This window comes from Marmota marmota, unplaced genomic scaffold, assembly GCF_001458135.2.
Source record: "Marmota marmota marmota unplaced genomic scaffold, marMar, whole genome shotgun sequence".
Taxonomy (NCBI): domain Eukaryota; kingdom Metazoa; phylum Chordata; class Mammalia; order Rodentia; family Sciuridae; genus Marmota; species Marmota marmota.
The window spans coordinates 20,051,384-20,071,075 of record NW_026000082.1 but is presented as its reverse complement, the minus strand read 5'-3'; the positions used below and the strand labels follow the sequence as shown (position 1 = coordinate 20,071,075).

The 19,692-nt window shown below is 37.2% G+C and overlaps 1 protein-coding gene across 1 annotated transcript in view; it reads right to left on the bottom strand.

Moving 5' to 3' along the window:
* The window catches only part of Eif2b3 (eukaryotic translation initiation factor 2B subunit gamma), a 104,751-nt gene extending 87,324 nt beyond the window's left edge, over positions 1-17,427 (bottom strand). The window contains exons 1-4 of the mRNA XM_048782694.1: positions 17,347-17,427; positions 15,423-15,487; positions 14,342-14,498; positions 10,232-10,377 (exon numbers count right to left, since the gene is read on the bottom strand). Of these exons, the coding sequence (XP_048638651.1) occupies positions 10,232-10,377; positions 14,342-14,498; positions 15,423-15,479 (360 nt within the window). The 5' untranslated portion in view covers positions 15,480-15,487; positions 17,347-17,427. The remainder of the gene's footprint in view (positions 1-10,231; positions 10,378-14,341; positions 14,499-15,422; positions 15,488-17,346) is intronic.
* Positions 17,428-19,692: the final 2,265 nt, after the last annotated feature.

Here is a 19,692-nt window from a genome sequence, read left to right as displayed (position 1 = left end):
TTTACAAGAAAGAAAGGGAAAGCACTGCATCCAAAATTATCCAAAATTAAAGAAAGAAAAAACAGATCTGAAAGTAGTTGCCTCTGAGGAACAGAAAGCAAGAGTTAGGATGGATAGTGCAGAACACCTTTGTTCCTGACTATAAGTCTTGTAGAACTTTTGATTCTTTAAGATATGTGTGTATGTATGTGTGTGTGTGTGTATGTGTATACATATATATATAAAAACACACACTATACATATACATACTAATAAAAAATACAATCTGGGAATAAATCTAACAAAAGATATACATATAGCTATCATTATTATTATTATTATTATTTGTTGTGCTGGAGACTGAACCCATGGCCTTGTGCCTTGTAAGCATGAATTCTACTACCACTGAACTACATTCCCAGCCCTAATTTACTCCTCCCTCCCTCCCTCCTTCCTTCCTTCCTTCCTGGAACTGGGAATCAACCCCAAGCTTTATGCATTTTAGACAAGTGCTCTACCATTGAGCTACACCTCAGCCCAAGATTTTTAAGAAGTAAATTCTAAAACATTACTGAAAGATATTAAAGAAGACTGAAATAAATGGAGATATACACTATATATATATGGCTTTAGGAAGACTCAGTATTAAAGGTGCCAGTATGCCCTCAATTTATGCATAGATTTAATGCAACTCTGGTGAAAATTCCAAAAGTTCTGTGTAGAACTTTCTTTCTTTTTTTTTTTTAAATATTTATTTTTTTAGTTTTTCAGCGGACACAACATCTTTGTTTATATGTGGTGCTGAGGATAGAACCCGGCGCATGCCAGGCGAGCGCGCTACCGCTTGAGCCACATCCCCAGCCCAAGAACTTTCAAGTTCTATAAAATATATAAGTGTGATCCTTAGTATTTTTAAGTATTTTTTTAAGTATTTTTAGTATTTTCAAGTTGTTTGTTCTACAAAAGAACAAAGTATAGATAAGATACTTCCTTAAGAAGAACAATGAGATAAGTGAAGGACTCTACCAATATTAAGAATTATTATAAAAATGAGAGTAAATGACTATGGTGTCAGTGTAGAGAAAGACAAATAGCTCAGTGGAACAAAATAGAGTCCCCAAACATACAAATATATACTATATGTATCCAGGACATCACAGATCAATGGAGGGAATGAATGAACTATTCAGTATAGAGTACAAGACTAACAAACTATTAATAAATAAAACACAAAATAAAATTGTATGTCTATTTTATGATACACACAAAAAATCAATTCTAATTTCTGAGGAAGACCTCACCTTTACCTTTGAAAAATTTAGGAAAACCAGTTTCAGACAAAAATTAGAAAAAGATTATATTCAAATCCCATACAAAGTTATTATTAAAAAAATAATGATGAAGTTTGGAATAATATTCCTAGAGACATTGAAAATACATGAGAAAGACAAGCCCATAAAACAGATAAAATCTAGAGACTAATATTTCAAAATAACCTAAAGTAAAAAAACAAAATAAAGCATAAAACCATAACATAAATATGAATTAGAAAAGTTAGAAGTAAGGGGCTATGGTTGTGGCTCAGTGGTGGAGCGCTCGCCTCACATGTGTGGGGCCCTGGGTTTGAACCTCAGCACCACATCAAAAAAATATATAAATAAAAAATAAAATATTGTGTACATCTATAGTTAAATTTTTTTTTAAAAAAAGGAAAAGTTAGAAGTGAGGTGAATTAGAAATAAAAGAAAAAAATCACTTCAGAAATAAGTAAAACTAGGAAGAATACAAGGGCAAATAAAACAATCCACAATGCCTTCGGGGAAATGGAATGTAAAAAGGAATACAATCCTAAAATTAAAAAAAGAAAAAAAGAAACATAAAAAGGGTTTGAGGCAAAGTAACAGAAAGAAGAGAGATGCAAACTCAGATGGTCAAATGACTTGGGAGACAAGAAACAGGGACTGTTGGCAATGATCACTAACAGCTGCTCACATCACGAAAAGAAAGGCAACCACCTCAATTACGTGCCTCCAGATGGAAAACCACACCACCACCTATGAAGCAGTCTTGCCAAAAAAAACTCAAACCTAAATTTACACAAGCCTCCGGGTCCAACTACCAATTTACAGAAAATATACTGAGATAAACACTTATTAAATAATATCACAGTTTTGCAATCAACTGAATGCAGACTGGAAAACTGTACAAGACAAAAAGACCCAGTATGGGGGGGGCGCTGGGGTTGTGGCTCAGCGGTAGAGTGCTTTCCTTGCATGCGTGAGGCCCTGGGTTCGATCCTCAGCATCACATAAAAATAAATAAATAAAAGTGAAGATATATATAAAAAAAATTTTTAAAAAGACCCAGTTTCTTTAACAAACACATTATAAAGGAAAAAAGAGTAAGAAGAAAGGAAAATCCATGAGTTAAGAGGCTTAAGAGACATTTCAACCAATTATAACGGGTAGTCCTTTTCACTTCTTGAGTTAACATTAAACAACATGTTTATATTTATAAAGCAACTGGAAACTCTAACACTGATTGGGTATTTCATGATACCAAAGAATTATTATTTATTTGATTTTTAATCTTTTGGATGTGATAGTTTTTTTAAAGCCCTCATGTTAGCAATATATTCTGAAAAATATACAGATAAGATAAAATAATATGGGGCTGGGATTGTGGCTCAGCAGTAGAGCACTTGCCTAGCACGTGTGAGGCCCTGGGTTCGATCCTTAGCACCACATAAAAATAAATAAAATAAAGATTTGTGTCCAACTACAACTAAAAAATAAATATTAAAAAAAGATAAAATAATATGATGTCTGGGATTTGCTTCAAAAAACATGGGAGGGGGGCTGGGTTAGCTTGGGGGTACAGTGCTTACCTAGTATGCATGAGGTCCTGAGTTTAATCCCTGACACCACAAACAAACAAAAAAAAGGAAAGCAAATTGGGTGGGATAAGATTTGCTATTGGTTGTTAACTTATAAGGCTGGATGATAAATACATGGGCAATGTTCTGTTTATATTTAAAAATTCCCATAATAAAAAGTTAAAGCAGGAGGGCTGGGGATGTGGTTCAAGTGGTAGCGCCCTCGCCTAGCATGCGTGAAGCACTGGGTTTGATTCTCAGCACCACATAAGAACAAAATAAAGATATTGTGTCGACCTAAAACTAAAAAAAATAAATGTTAAAAAAAAAAAAGTTAAAGCAGGAACTATTTACAACTGGTTTATTATTATGATTTGACTGTAAATACATATATCCTAAATTAATGAGTCCATATATGAAACACTATAATGAAGAAAATATGAAATCCAAGAATATCTGTTATTAATTCCAGTTGTAAGAATAGAGCTCACTCACCCAGGGCCTGGGAGAATGAATGAACCAATAATCTCTCTTGATAAGTCAGGGAAAAGTTTGGACAGCTGAAATAAAAAGTGAGAACCAATAAATCAGTAAAACTGTGGTGTTAAGATACAGCAAAATGAAGCAGAAAATCGTGCCAGAAAAATAATCCCAAATGAGATATGTCCTTTAGTTGAAAAAATGTTAGCAAACATGGTATCCAGCTTCAATATCCTATAAGTAAATATGAAGGGGGTTTCTATATACGAGTAGGACTGCACTACATTTAGAAAATGCAATGTAAAAAAAGAAGATTATAAATTAAAATGTATTTTAGCTGGGTGTAGTGATGCACGCCTGTAATCCCAGTGACTTGGGAGGCTAAGGAAGGCAGACTGTAAGTTTGATGTTAGCCTTGGCAACATCTCAAAAAAGATTAAAAAAAGGGCTGCAAATGTAGCTCAGTAGTACAGCACCCTGGATTCAATCCTAAGTACCATCAAAAAAAAAAAAAAAAACTTAAAAAGCCAAATAAAATGAATATATCACTCTGGTCTTTCTCTAAGACAATAAAGAAACTAAACAGGATAACCTCACATTAATATTCGGGGAGTTCAGGAAGTAGATAAAGATAAAAGGTAATAAGCCCTAAACTTATGTTACCTGAAATCATACTGAAAACAGACCAAAAGAGCCTCCAAATGTTTAGGAAGCTCTTTTATGGGCAAAGGGAAAGAGAACTCAATGGGTTCAAAGGGCCGTTTCTTTTAAACCATGGCACAGCTTGTGGGTACAACTTTCTCTTTCAGAGAGACATCTGACATCCCTCAGCAAATTGCCTTCTGAAGCTGTCTCAATTTTCTCCACTTTTTTGTGCCTTTCTACTCCCTTCCTAAAAGTTTACATTGATCCCAACCAGACAGTTCTGAGTTTGGGATTAGCTTGGGTTTTACTTTGTTCTTGACAGGTATTTGGTAATCTCCACAGGTTAACTTTGTTGCCTTCTATTCTAGGTTGGAAGGCAAGGTGATGTGAAGCCAGGATTTCAGCAGCCCTCTGATAGGTAAAACCAAGTAAAGAGAGCAAGACTTGCTGACCAAAGTCATAGACTAGAAGAAGGCCCAGATTATTTATAAAGATGCTGTATAAATGATGTGGAAGCAAAGAAAAAAAGGGAGGAAAATAAATGAGACTGGATACAAGAACTTAGATATTAGGTGCCAGTGAAAGTGGAAGGAGTAAATGATCAAAGTTTTAAGAAGAGCTGAGTGCAGCAGTGCATGCCTGTAAGCATAATGACTCAGGAAGCTGAGGCAGGAGGATTATAAATTCAAGGCAAGCCTCACAGCTTAGTAAAATACACAGTAACTTAGTGAGATTGTGTTCCCCCCCCCCCCAAAAAAAAAGACTGGGCTGGGGATGTAGCTCAGTGGTAAAGCACCCCCTGGGTTCAGTGCCCAGTACCAAAAAATTAAAAAATAAATAAATAAATAAGTTGTAAGAAGGCAACAACTTCAAGAATAAAATGTCTTTTTGGTAGTTCTTCTATTAATAGTTGCTGCTTATCACTTCCCAGTCAAGAGCTGGAGGAACTCATTTGCATGGAATTCCCAGGATCTCTAATTCCAGGTTAGAGGAAAAATAAAATTTCTAAGATTTAGGGATTAGGGAGCAAAGAGAGTTTATACCTTCATCCATAACTTCTAGATAGTAGCTAAAATAGCTACTGGGAAGATCACTAAAAATCCTAAACTCTTTGCCAATCAAAACAAGATGCTACTTTGTACCCATTAAGATGACAACTTTTATTAAAAAAAAAAAAAAATAAAAGAGAGAGACAAATAACAAGCATTGGCAAGGATGGTAGTGAAATTGGAATCCATATGCACTATTGGTAAGAATAAAAAATTGTACATCTGTATGCAAAATAATACATTGTTCCTACACACACACACACACACACAATTACCTATATAACCTAGCAATTCCATTTCTGGGTATATACCTAAGAGAACTTTCTGAAAGCAGAATCTCAAAGAGATATTTGAACATCCATGTTCAGAGCAGGATTATTCACAATAGCCCAAAACAGGGAAGCATCCCAATGTCCCCTGACGGATATATGGATAAGCAAAAATGTGGCATACCCATACAATGGAATATTATACAGTCTTAAAAAGGAAGAAAAATCTGTAATGTTCTACAATATGAATGAACCTTGAGGATGTTTTACTAAATAAAATAAACTAGTCACAAAAAGAAAAAATACTGTATAATTTCCACTTGCATGAGGTAGAAAAATCAGAAATCATAAAAACATTAAGTAGCATGGTAGCTGCCAGGACTGGGGGGGGGGAATGGTTAATGAATATACTTTCAGTTTTATAAGATTAAAGTTATTGAGATGGATGGTGATAATAGTTGTGTAATATTATGAATGTATTCAATTCCACTATAATGTACATTTTAAAATAATTAAAATGGTAAATTTTGTTATGTATATTTACCACAATTTTTTTAAATTAAAAAAAAAATCCTAAGTTCCTTAGTAAACCTGCATCAATTCTTGTGAAAGAACAGAATCCTCTTCTTATTATCCTAAGGTAACTCCCCATTCTTCCCTAAACAAATAAGCAGCTACACTCCAGAAATCTTGACTCTAACAGTATTGGAAATTTTCTCTTTAATCAAAAACACCAAAACTCAGTTGGATAGAAACATAAAAATGCAAAAAGAGAGGTTAAAATTTTGAGTGGAAATGCCTATATACATTGCACTGGAGGTTCTGACCAGGGCAATAGGGGGAAAAAAAGATTAATTAAAAAGGAAAACATACTACTCATTTTATCTGAAGAAAAATGATGATGTATGTAGAAAATCCTAAGAGAATCTATATTATAACAGAGTCACAAGATACATGGTCAAAATACAAAAAATAAATAAATAAATAAATAAAATCACATTCTATATACAAGCAACAAACAATTGAAAGATGGAATTTTAAAAATACCAGTTACAATATCACTAAAAGCATTTACCTAAAATAAATTTGTGACTTGGGCACAATGTGCACACCTATAATCCCAGTAACCTGGGAGGCTGAGGCAGGATGTTCTCAAATTTGAGGCCACTCATTAGCAACTTAGTGAAACCCTATCTCAAGTAAAAAAGAAAAAGGTCTAGGGATGTAACTCAGTGATAGAACATATTGGGTTCATTCCCCAGTAATGCAATAAACAAACAAAAATTTACTAGGACGTGTTCAAATTCTCCACACATTATACAATGAAAAAAAGTAAAAGAAACTTAAATATACACACACAATATTGAAAGATTGGAAGATTCACAACATTAAATCTCTCCAAATTAATCTATAGGTTCAATATACTTCCAATCAAAATCTAAGAAGGCTTCTTTTTTTTTTTTTAATTCCCAATTTTTTTTTTTAGCTGTAGATATACACAACACCATTATTTTATTTATTTTTATGTGGTGCTGAGGATCAAACCCAGTCCCCCCACACATGCCAGGCAAGTATTTCACCACTGGGCCATAACCCATGCCCCAAGAATGCTTCTTTACAGAAAATAATTCTAAAATTTACATGGAAATCCAAAGGAATTAAGCCAAAATAATATTTTTTTAAAAAGTTCGTAGATTGGGGTTGGAGATGTGGCTCAAGCGGTAGCGTGCTCGCCTGGCATGCGTGCGGCCCGGGTTCGATCCTCAGCACCACATACCAACAAAGTTGTTGTGTCTGCCGATAACTAAAAAAATAAATAAATAAATATTTAAAAAAAAAAAAAGTTCGTAGATTTATACTACCTGATTTTATGACATACTGTAAAGTTAATATAATCAAGACAGTGGTACTGAAGAGAAGATAGACAAATAATCAATGGAACAAAACAGAGGACAGAAACAGACTGCACATAAATGGTTAACTGATTTTCAACTAAGACACCAATGTAATTCAATGAAGAAAAGCAAAGTCTTTTAAACAAATGGTGTTGATGCAACTGAATATCCATGTGGAATATTATCCCTACCTCAGGATCACTTAAAAATTAAACCAAGACAGGTCATATATCTAAATGTAAAAGCCAAATTTACAACATTTTTAGAAGTAAAGTAAAAGAATATCTCCACAAACTTCAGATAGACAAGGATTTCTTGGGACACAAAGGGCAATAATTTCCGGGTATTGTGGCACGTGCCTGTAATCCTAGTGACTCGGGAGGCTGAGGCAGAAGTATTGCAAGGTTGAGACTAGCCTCAGCAACTTACTGAGATCCTGTCAAAGTAAAAATAGAAGGGTCTCGGTGGGTGTGGCTCAGTGGTAGAGCATCCCAAGGTTCAATCCCCAGTACAAAAAGGTAATAGTCACTAAAGAAAAATAATCACTAAAGAAAAAAATCAGAAATAACTGGGCACAGTGAGTGGCACATGCCTATAATTTAGCAGCTTGGGAGGCTGAGGCAGGAGGATTACAAATTCAAAGCAAGTCTCAGCAATTTAGAGAGGCCCTAAGTAACTTAGTGAGTGAGACTCTTTTTCAAAATAAAACATAAAAAGGGCTGGGGATGTGGCTTGGTGGTAAAATGCCCCTGAGTTCAATCCCTAGTACCAAAAAAAGAGGAGGAAAATCAGTAACTTGGATTTCATCAACATTTAAAACTTTTGATCATCTAAAGAAACCAGTAATAAAGAGATAAGACAAGCCATAAGGGGCTGGGGATGTGGCTCAAGCGGTAGCACGCTCGCCAGGCATGCGTGCGGCCCTGGTTCGATCCTCAGCACCACATGCAAACAAAGATGTTGTGTCTGCCGAAAACTAAAAAATAAATATTAAAAAATTCTCTCGCTCACTCTCTCTCTTAAAAAAAAAAAAAAAAGAATTCCCCTATAATCAATAATAAAATGGCAAACGGCCCAATTTAAAAATAGGCAAATGCTTTGAACAGACACTTCATATATACAAATGGTCAACACACACATGAAAAAGTGGTCAGTATCATTACTATCAGGGAATGCAAGTTAAAACCACAATAAGAAGTCACTACATACATATCCACTAGGAATAGTTAAAATTAAAAAGACTGACAGCACTAAGTTTTGAAAATGTGAAGCAAATGAAACTTTTATGTAGTGTTAACATATGTGTAAAATAATAAAACCACTTTGGAAAACTGATAGCTTTTAACAAAGTAAACCCTACAACCTAGAATATTTTCACAGAAAGACTTGCAGAACAATGTTCATGATAGCTGTATTCATAATAGTCAAAATTAGAAACAAACCCAAATGACTGTCAACAGAAGAGATTAAAAAAACAAAAACAAAAACAGTAGAACACTACTCAGTAGCAGAAAGGAATGAATTAGTTATACCTTCAATAAAATGTGAATGAATCTGAAAAATACTATGTTAAACAAAAGTCAGAACAAAATTACATAATTCTATTTACATGAAGTTCATTAACAAACAAAACTAACATACAGTGATAGAGACAAAATAGCAGCTGGACTCTCCAAATGGGAGAATGACTAGTGAAAAGCACATGAACCTTAGGGGTGATGGAACTGTTCTAGATTTGGGTGATAGTAAACTGGGTGCATATACTTGTCAAAACTTATCGAACTGTATACTTAGTATTTGTGCATTTTGCTCTGGGCAAGCTATTCTCCAATAAAAGGTTGGGTGCATATACATATCTGCATTAATTTTTTGTTCTTTAGTACAAAGGTAGGTTAAAAATATTAACACATCTGTTTGTAGTCATCAGCAATTGCAGGAGAAAGTCTTGCTTTTGTTCTCCCAATTCAAAATATATAACAATATCACAAAAGCTGAAATTTTTCTAAAGGACATCAATTTTAGAACAATTCCATAATTCTCAGCTTATAGAATATAAACCACTGGGGACACTGTTCTCCTATGCATGTACTCTTGTTAGTTTCTTAATCAAAAGAGACTAAAACTTTAAATATCACATGAGAGATCTATAGAATTTTAAAAAATTTCTTCCTGCTTCTTTCTGGTCAATTTCCTACCTACAGAGTCAACTGCTGCTCTGATTTTTATTGCCATATATTAATTTTGCATTTCATGAACTGAATATAAATAGAAACTTTTGAAGTACATTTGAAATATATGTCCTTTTTTGCAGTGCTAAGGTTGAACCCAGGGCCTTTTGCATACTAGGCAAGTGTTCTACCATCAAGCCACAACCCTCAGCCTTCTCCTCAATGTCTGCCCTGAAGTACTACGGATTAAATGATAGCAAATGTTTTACTCTCACATGGTAGATAAACGCTTTACCACTGAACTACACTTCCAGTCCTTTTTTTTTTTAAGTACCAGAATTGAACCCAGGGACACTTAACCACTGAACCACATCCCTAACCCTTTTAATCTTCTATGTAGAGACAGGGTTTCACCGAGTTGCTCAGGGCTTTGCTAAGTTGCTGAGCTGCTTTGAACTTGTGATCCTCCTGCCTCAGCCTCCCAAGCCGCTGGGATTAAGGCATGAGCCGCTGTGTCTGGCACCTCCAGTCCTTTTAAAATTTTATTTTGAGACAGGGTCTCAGTAAATTGCCCAGGCTGACCTTAAACTTGTAATCCCCCTGCCTAAGTCTCCTGAATAGCTAAGAATTAAAGGTGTGTGTCTCCAAGCCCACGTCTATTTTTTTTTTTAATAAAGATGTATTACTACTTGAAAAGCACAGACTGTGACAATTAAATGTCTAAATCAAAACAAAGAGCAGTTGAAGAATATATAGGCAACAAAGTATGTGATGTAAGACCATATTTTTTAAAAAAAATTATAAACTGTAATAACTGGAAAAATAAAATATTATTTATTTTCAATAAACAGTAAAATAAATAATTTTTCACCTTAAGTTTTGGATATATGTAGCGCAGAGAATCTGCAGTTCCCATGTCAGCTTCATCAGGAATGCACACAATATCTGGCTTCATTTTCATCTTGAATTCTGCACATAAAACCTTTTGGACATCCCTGGTTGTAACCACAATGACTTCTATAGCATGAAAGAAAAAAGAAGGAAAAATGCAAAAACTCATTCATCTAGATATCAATTTCACTACTTCAATTGGCTATGGTCTGTTTCTAGGTGTAATAATAACTATATTACTGAGCCTTTTCAGTGTGTCTTACATGAATTCTTTCCATTAATTCTTACAACAATCTCACTTTTAAAATGAAGAAATCTGCCAGAAGCTTTTGGCACACACTTGTAATCCCACCTACTTGGGAGGCTGAGATGAGGGATCACAAGTTTGAAGCTAGGCTGGGCAACTTAAACTGTCTCAACACAAAATTTAAGAAAAAGGGGAGGGGATTGCTGGAAATGTAGCTCTGTATCAGAGTGTATGTTTAGCATACATAAGGCCCTGGGGTCAATCCTCAGTACCCCCCCACACAACACACACAAGAGGAACCATGGACTGAAAGACTTTAAGTGACTTTACTCAGGATGCAATGAAATGAAGATCAAATTCAGGTCTAGGGGGCTGGGGATATAGCTCAGTTGGTAGAGTGCCTGCCTTCCACGAACAAGGCCCTGGGTTCAATCCCCAGCACCACAAAAAACAACAGCAACAACAACAAAAAACCCCCTCAGGTCTGACCAGGCTTGGTAGCACATGCCTCTAATCCCAGCAGCTCAGGAGGCTGAGGCAGGAAGATCGCAAGTTCAAAGCCAGTCTCAACAATTAGCGAGGCCCTAAGTAGCTTAGTGAGACCCTGTTCCTAAATAAAATACAAAAATAGTCTGGAAATGTGGCTCAGCAGTTAAGCGCCCCTGGAGTCACTCCCCAGTACCCCCCCCACAAAAAAAACAACCCTTAGGTCTGTATGATTCATACCTACATTAATATACTGTACACCACTTTTTGTGGATGTAAAGAATTCACAAGACCATTCAACAAAACATAAATGTAATCTTAAATCTTCATTCAGTACAAATAGTTACCCCAACTTCTTACCAGGTAGCCATTACTGCTGCACTGAGGATTAAATGAATCTAATAAGAATCATTTTCACACAACAGATATATTCACCTTATCCATTTATCTATCAAACAATGACAGAAAATCAGGGGTTTTTTCATGGATCTTTGGTGAGATAATGTTACTGATATCTGGTGGTCTGATTTTGGCATCTCTTCAATAATTTCCACATGTTCCATGATAGTGCTCCAGATCACAATCATCCCTCCCTTTCACTGGAATCACTGTTTTCTATTTTTTTTCTTCCTCTTTTTTCTTTAAAACCATTTAACCTTCCTTCCTTCTTTCTTTCTCTCCTCAATGTAGTCACTCACTCTTTTATCCAACAAATACTAATATATTTAATATTTAACATATAAAGGACAAATAAGCACTGAGAATTCAGAAAAGAAATACGGAGGGCTGGGGCATAGCTCAGTGGTAAAGTGCTTGCCTAGCATGAGTGTGGCCCTGGGTTCAATTTTCAGCACCACATAAAAACAAAATAAATAAAATAAAGGTTAAGGACTGGAGTTGTGGCTCAGAGAAAAAAGCACTCGCATACCAGGCGTGAGGCACTGAGTTCAATTCTCAGCATCACATAAAATTAAATAAATATATCATCTCCACCTACAACTAAGAAATAAATATTTAACAAATTAATAAATAAAGGTTAAATTCTTTAAAAATTTTTTTTTTAATTTTTTTTTTTTAAAACATGGACCTGGTCACAGTGGTATACCCTGTAACCCAGCTACTAGAAAAGTTGAGGCAGGAGGATTGCATGTTCAAGGCCACCCTTGGCAACTCAGACAGACCATTTTAAAATAGAAAAATAAGCCAGGTACAGTGGTGCATGCCTGTAATCCCAGCAGCTCAGGAGGCTGAGGCAGGAGGATGCCAAGTTCAAAGCCAGCTTCAGCAAAAGCAAGACACTAAGCAACTCAGTGAGACCCTGTCACTAAATAAAACACAAAACAGGGCTGGGCATGTGGCTCAGTGGGTTGAGTATTCCTCAGTTCAGTCCCTGGTACCCCCCCAAAATAAAAATAAATAAATAAATAGAAAAAAAGGGCTGGAGATGTAGCTCAGTTCTACAATGTCCCTAGATTCAATCCCCAGTACCACAAAAAAAAGAAAAGAAACTGAATATGGGGAAATTAAACATGGAAATGATTACCTAAAGAAGAGATGGCCTTTGAGATAAGCCACGTATTCACCAAAAATTTCTTTAGTACAGCAGGGTGTGGTGTACACCTATAATCCCAGTGGGTCAGGAGGCTGAGGCAGGAGGTTGGCAAGTTCAAAGCCAGTCTCAGCAACTTAGTGAAGCCCTAAGTAACTAAGCAAGACCCTATCTCAAAATAAAAGATAAAAAGGACCAGGAATATAGCTCAGTGGTAAAGTATCCCTGGGTTTACTCCCCAACAACAAAGTACATAAATAAATTAATAGTTTTTTTAGTACATACTATATATATATGCAAAATGCTGAGAATACAAAGATGAATTAGAAACAGTATCTGTTCTTAGGAGAGATTACCAAGCCTCCCATACCATTAATTATAGTATAAAACAGTCCTCGAGAGGTGCCAAGATAAACAAAGAAAGATTAATGCTGTTAGGGATATTGAAGAGAAGGTAGCATTTCCAAAGGTTGGAAAGGAGATTTGAAGTACAGTAGATAAAGTGATGGATACTCCATTCATGCAAATATGGGACAGTCTACTAACTATATGGTCAAGATTCTTCTGTTTAGAGGGAGACAAAAGCTAAGCAGGGCTACATTAACTTCCCTCTATAAAATAATTAACAATAAGAAAAAAATGATGCCAGGAATAGTGCCATGAGTCTGTAATCCCAGTTACTTAGGAAACTAAGGCAGGAGGATCATGAGCTCAAGGCCAGAGGAGGCAACATAACAAGATCCCAACTTAAAAAATTGGGGGGCAGTGGCTGGAGATGATGTACCTCAGTGGTACAGTGCTTGCCTAGCATGTGAAAGGCCCTGGTTTCAAACCCTACCACTGTGATATAAAGACAGAAAAACAGGCTTAGCTATTTAAAACTTAAGAATTCTATGTTCAGGAGGCACCTCCCTCATCAAATTGTAAGTGAGCCTCAATGAAAATTAAATATTAAATATACCACAATAGGCCACACTGAAGTATGAACTAAAGGTATAGTAAAAGTAAAAAACAAAAAGAGTTACAGATGGCAAATCTATAAAGGGTTACTATAGGAAAGTACAATATTTTAAACTGGGCTAAAGTGTGTCACAATCACCACCTGTGAGACCAAGCTCTAAAAAGAAAATTGCTAAAACATATCTCTTAACGCCAATGTCATTTAGACCAGTGCACAAAAATGTCTGTGGGTCTGTGTCAGGAAGGCAACTCTCATAATGCAATGATCACTGGATCATGAGACTGGGCCCCAGAATTATGGCACCTGATTTGTTTTACCTAGCTGGTGTTCTGATCTGTTCTACCTAACCATAGGACACTAAATTCAATGGGCCAATGTTGAACATTATCTTTTTTTAAACCCGATGTCTTACATTCCTTTTCCTACTTAATAGCATTGCATCTATGATACCCAAGCAAAAGTAGAAAGAACTCTTCCCACTGGTCTTTAAAGTTCTAGAGGGCAGGGCTTAAGATGTTTTTTCAATTCTGTACACCCATCCTTAATACATTACATGGCACACAATATATTCTATTGCTAAGGAAAGTAGTCCTAATTAGCTCTTTCTGATAACCTTACAAGGTTCAGCTTGGATCACTGAGGAGATCAGCTCTATAACAACAACACTTAGCACTATCTTCTCAATCTTTTTTACATAGCAACAGAATACTTCTTTGTTCCTAACTTAAAAGTGGCCAGACTCCAGCAAACTTTAAGACTGAGTCTTCTCTAATCATCCTCCCTCACCCTCATAATGCTAACAAATCACTGAGACCAAACACTCCAAAGTGTCACTGTCATTGCTCACCTTCAAATCCAACTCGCTCAAGCAGGTTCAATGGGTACCAAATTAAAGGTTTGTTCCCAACTGGAAGCAGAGGCTTGGGAATACTGGAAGTCAGGTCTGTCATCCGAGATCCCCCACCTACAGCCATCACTACTGCTTGAAATTCCATTTTTATAAACTGGAAAGAAACACATGAAAAAAGAATGTAACAAAAAATCAAAGTACACATTGATTAATTCATTTTTCTTTAGGTTTACTGATACCCACTTATGTCAGATGTATCACTTCCAACTTTAATTACCACACAACTGTAAAATACACACACATCATCATCTTTATCATACCCTGTGGTCAATACAGACACTCAGGTCTATCACTGGTAAAAGTGGGGGATATCTGAATGAAAAAATATCTGGCTTGGGCCTTGAGTTATTCACAATTAAGACAGATTCACTAAATTTTAATACACTACTAGTAGTACCATGGCAGGGAGATAGCCAAGAAACAGTGTACACAGGATAAAGGGAACACCTATCTTCCTAGAAAACACAGGAAGGTTATGCTCAAGTTGATTCTGGAGAAGTTTATTAAAATGTTTACAAAAATGATATTTTAATTCTTATTTCTTGAAAGCACTTAAAAAACTTGACAAGAATTAAAAATAGAAACACAGGCATGTTAGTTTGAAAGGTATAAAACTGATTGAAGATTCCTCTAATAATTCATCCATATGCTCTAGTATTCTCATTTTCCCTAATTATAACAGATATCACTGTAAACACAAATGGAGGTTTGTAGCTTTATTCTTTTTTTTTTTTTGGAACTGTGTATTGAACCGAGGGATACTCTAACACTGAGCTACATCCCCAATCCTTTTTATTTGTTATTTTTGAGACAGGATCTCAATAAGTTGCTCAGGCTGGCCTCAAACTTGTGATCCTCCTGCCTCTGTCTTCCAAGTAGCTAGGATTACAGATGTGCACTAATGTGCCCAGCAAATATAGGCTTATATGTGAACCTAGATTTGCAGAATCCAATTACAGAAACAATCCAAATTGTTAACTCCTTTTTCAAAGTCAAGGTAATAAAAAAGCAATTTTACCTTGAAAAGAACCTCTTTACAGCAGCTACCACAGAACAGAAGCACAGGGAAAGGCATAAATCCTGCTGATTTAAATTGAAAATTAAAAAGAAATATTTTTAGTTGTAGATGGACGAATACCTTTATTTTATTTATTTATTTGTATGTGGTTCTGAAGATTGAACCCAGTGCCTCACATGTGGTAGACAAGCACTTCACTACTGAGCTACAACCCAAGCTCCAAAAGTTTTCTTTGACTTACAACAAATGATATAATCATGTGCAAAATGCAGTGTTCAGGAAAAAAAAATCCAAATTGTCAAATAATGGTGCACCTTTACTATAATACTGTCTTGGTCTACATACATCAATACTAAACCACAGTACTTAACACCAAGTATATCCAAGACACAAAGTGAAGGCTCACACACAAACTTGGAAGATACGATTATATCCATTTCAATAAGCATTGCCTCACACTGGAATCTAACCTTCACTCTTGCATTATACAACTTCCATGGCATTTGATGTTATTATGAAAAATGCACTAGACTCTAAGAGTCAAAAGACTGGAGTTTAAATTTTGGTTTTGCCACAATAGGTGGTGTGAAATTTAAAATTATCACTCACACCCTCAGTTCTTAGGAGAGCCTGAGGTTAAGTTCACAGATCCTAGAATTCCTAGATCAAAAAAATCCTCCTGTCCCAGCATTTACAGTAGCTGGGTCTGCAGGCACATATCACCATGCCCAGGTGCATGCTATTTTTGCTTTATAGGGTCCCTTTCTCCTGTGTCCAGTAATCAACTACAAAGCTTGTAAGATTCAGCTCAAGAATCACCTTCCCACAAAGCCATTCCTAACCCTTCCCATGCCTCTGGCAGAAGGGATTCCTTTTCCCTATATGCTTCTACTCTACCATGTGCAGATTATGTCAGCCTTTACAAGCCTTACTGCACATATGTGTTTAAAAGACTTTAAAATAGAGTGAGTTCCTTGGGCTGGGGTTGTGGCTCAGTGGTAGAGTGCTTGCCTCACATGTGTGAGGCACTGGGTTCAATTCTCAGCACCACATAAAAATAAACAAAGTTATTTTAAAAAATTATAGCACTTAAAAAAAAAAAGAGTGAGTTCCTTGAAAGAAGGAATTGTGCGTTGTCATCATTGTACTCCAAGTTGGATGCCAGGTACGCAGTGTGTATGGAATGAGGATCCCCCAACCTCACAACAGCCTCATGTAAGAGTCAAGCTCAAACATGTGCAGAGTGGCATTAGAATCCAAGTCACTGGGATCTAGGATTTCTGTTCTCAAAGTCTCTGGCTGAAGAGTGGCACCGTGGGAAGTAAGAACAGTAATGAGCATAACTACCCATGTTAGCCAAGCAAATGTCTCAATGTCGCTGTCACGACGCTGTGTGCTGGGAATCAAGGCAACGAATCTTCTAGCCTCCCAAGCTTTAGAGGGAGTGTTCCCGGCTTCTCAGACGTGCCTCAGTGCACTCACTGCCTTCTCCGGTTGTAAATAGGTAAGATAGGCCATGGCATCATAACTGAGCTCTGACTGAGGGCAGGGACCTTCTTGTATCTCCTTGTATTTCACTGCTCTGCACCCAAACAACTAAAGATAGGCTGAATAAATGAAGGACTCAGGTGGAAAAAGTTCGGGCATGGTGCTCAGGGCGTCTGGTCCCAGGTCTGGTGCTCGCTCAGTGTGAACTCCCCCACCCCGAAATTCAGTTTCTCCATCTGCTGCTCGAAATAGTTGGCTCGAATGCTCCCCAACCTCCCTTCTAGTTTGGACACTGGGCTCCGTGGCCGTGTGGAGCAGGGACTCGCACTAGGGACTTCAGGGCTCATTACCCCCGTCTGCCCTTTTGGTTCCATCTCGACCCAGCTCGGCGAGTCCCTGATGAAAGGGGGTCTCCAGCCCCCACCGCGAGGCTCACCCGGCTCAGCCAGCTCGTGCGCGGCCCCTCAGGACAGAAGCCACGGCTTTACCTCAGCTCCCAGCACGTCGCAACCGCTCCCAGAGATCCCCACGCTGCCTCTGACTGACAGCCCAAAAGCGCAGGCGCGCAATGATCGAGCAGATCGATGGGACGCTTGGGCAGACCCACGCAGAAGAGACGAGCGCCGAGCAATAGATTAGGCCGGGAAAGCGCTCGCGGCGGGGGAAGGAAGGGGAGAAAAGAAAAGGGGGAGGGACCAGTGGAGATTGGGCTACCATAGAGTTTTCTATCCAGTACTAGAGGTGTAGGACTTCGTCAACGCTGCCCTTGCGTCCATTCAGTAATCACCAGTGTCTACTGAATGCCCCTCCCAGAGCAGGATTCCAAGAACCCAGATGAAACAGGTGACAGCCTCTTTCCTCAACGAGTTTCCATTCTAGGACCTGGCTCGCACTGCTACTCTGAAAAAAGAGTTCATTGGATGCTGCAGTTTTTGGTTAGCCAGTGTGTGGGTGGGAGAGGGGGGCACCTAATTCCCTAAAGGGCAGGGATCCACAAGACTTCTAAGTGTGAGACGGCTCTTTCCCACTCTCGCCAGATTTAGTCATCAAAATAGCGAGGGAGGGAGTCTGTGAAGGCCTCACCGAGAACGTGCCACTGAACAATAATTTAAAGAGAGTCGAATCAGGTAAGTGCAAAGGCCCGGAGACAGATTGCTTGTTCAAAAAACAGCAAGGAGTCCAATGAGGGGGGAGAGAGCATGGCTATAGAAGAGGTGAGAAAGGTAGTGGGAAGAAGGTGGAGAATCCAGATCCTTTGGGGATTGTGGGTTATTTTGAGGGTAATGAATTTTGCTGTGAGTGAGTTAGGAAGCTAACAGATTGTTGAGCAGAGAAATATGACAGGGTTTTAAAAGATAACTCTGGTGGTTGTATTGACAATAAACTCCCTGGAAGCAAGTAAGGAGACCACTTAAGGGGCTGCAATTGACTGAGAGACATCAAAGGCCTAAGTCTAGAAACTTCCACAATTGTGAGAAATAATAATAATAAGATAATTGTTGAGGTGGTTTGTTAAGCTACAGTAGATAACCTGAACAAGGGCTGGTCTCTCCACAATTCCTGCAATTTGTCCTAATCTTTGGAAGTCGTCTTTTTTTTTTCTTCTTCTTATATGTCTCTTAAACCCTAAATTGCTTTAGTTTCCTGCCAGTTAGGAGGAATAGTCTGATTTCTGTAATAAAAATAAAGGCGACTGGGCTGGGGTTGTAGCTCAGTGGTAGAGCACTTGCCTAGCATGTGTGTGGCACTGGGTTCAATTCTCAGCACCACATATAAATAAAGTAAATAAAATAAAAGTCCATCAACAACTAAAAAACTAGCTTTAAAAAAATAAAGGTGGGGTTGGGGTTGTGGCTCAGCGATATAGTGCTTCCCTCCCATGTGCAAGACCCTGGGTTCAATCCTCAGCACTACATAAAAATAAATAAGTGAATGAAGATGTTGTGTCCATCTACAACTAAAAAATATATTAGAAGAAAAGGAAACAGCTAGATGCTCTCTTCAACTGTGATATATTGTTTTGGTTGAAGAGTGAAAATCTGACCTCACACAGATACAGAGGTGGAAAAAAAAAGGTTTTAATATTTAATAGCCCTTTTTGTGTATGTATGCTATACTACACCAAAACTTTATAAGTGGTAGTTTGTTAAAGGTTAGTTGCAAATAAAATCTGAAATTACACATAAATTAACATTCTGTATTCTTGTTACATTAAAATACCTGCACTTTGAATGGACATTTTACAAATGCATGGTTTACAACTTGGCATACTGATCATTTGTAAAATATTGGTTCCCTGAGTTATGCAGATCTTACCAAAGATGACTCATTTACATGATATAAAAGAATCACATTTGGGCTGGGGTCGTGGCTCAATGGTGGAGTGCTTGCCTAGCATGTGTGGGGCACTGGGTTTGATTCTCAGCACCACACATAAGTAAATAAATAAAGGTCAATCAACAATTGATTTTAAAATTTTTTTTTAAAAAGAATCACATTTGTTAATATCACCATCAATCTCATCAGAAAAGTTCTTAAACATTGAAAGCTGGCAAGCTTCTGATGCGAGATACAATTTTCTAAAATTCTAATTTTCTCTTGAAAGCTCAGATATTAGCATTGGCAACAAACACTGTTAGTGGTTTTCTTTGAAATGACTAGCTCATTTTATTTTGATAAATTGTCAGCCATAGTGACAAATATGTCATTATGTTGTATGAAAAAAGCAGCCATTAAAATCGCAACTCAGTCACACAAGAGCTTCTCCTGAAACTATCATATT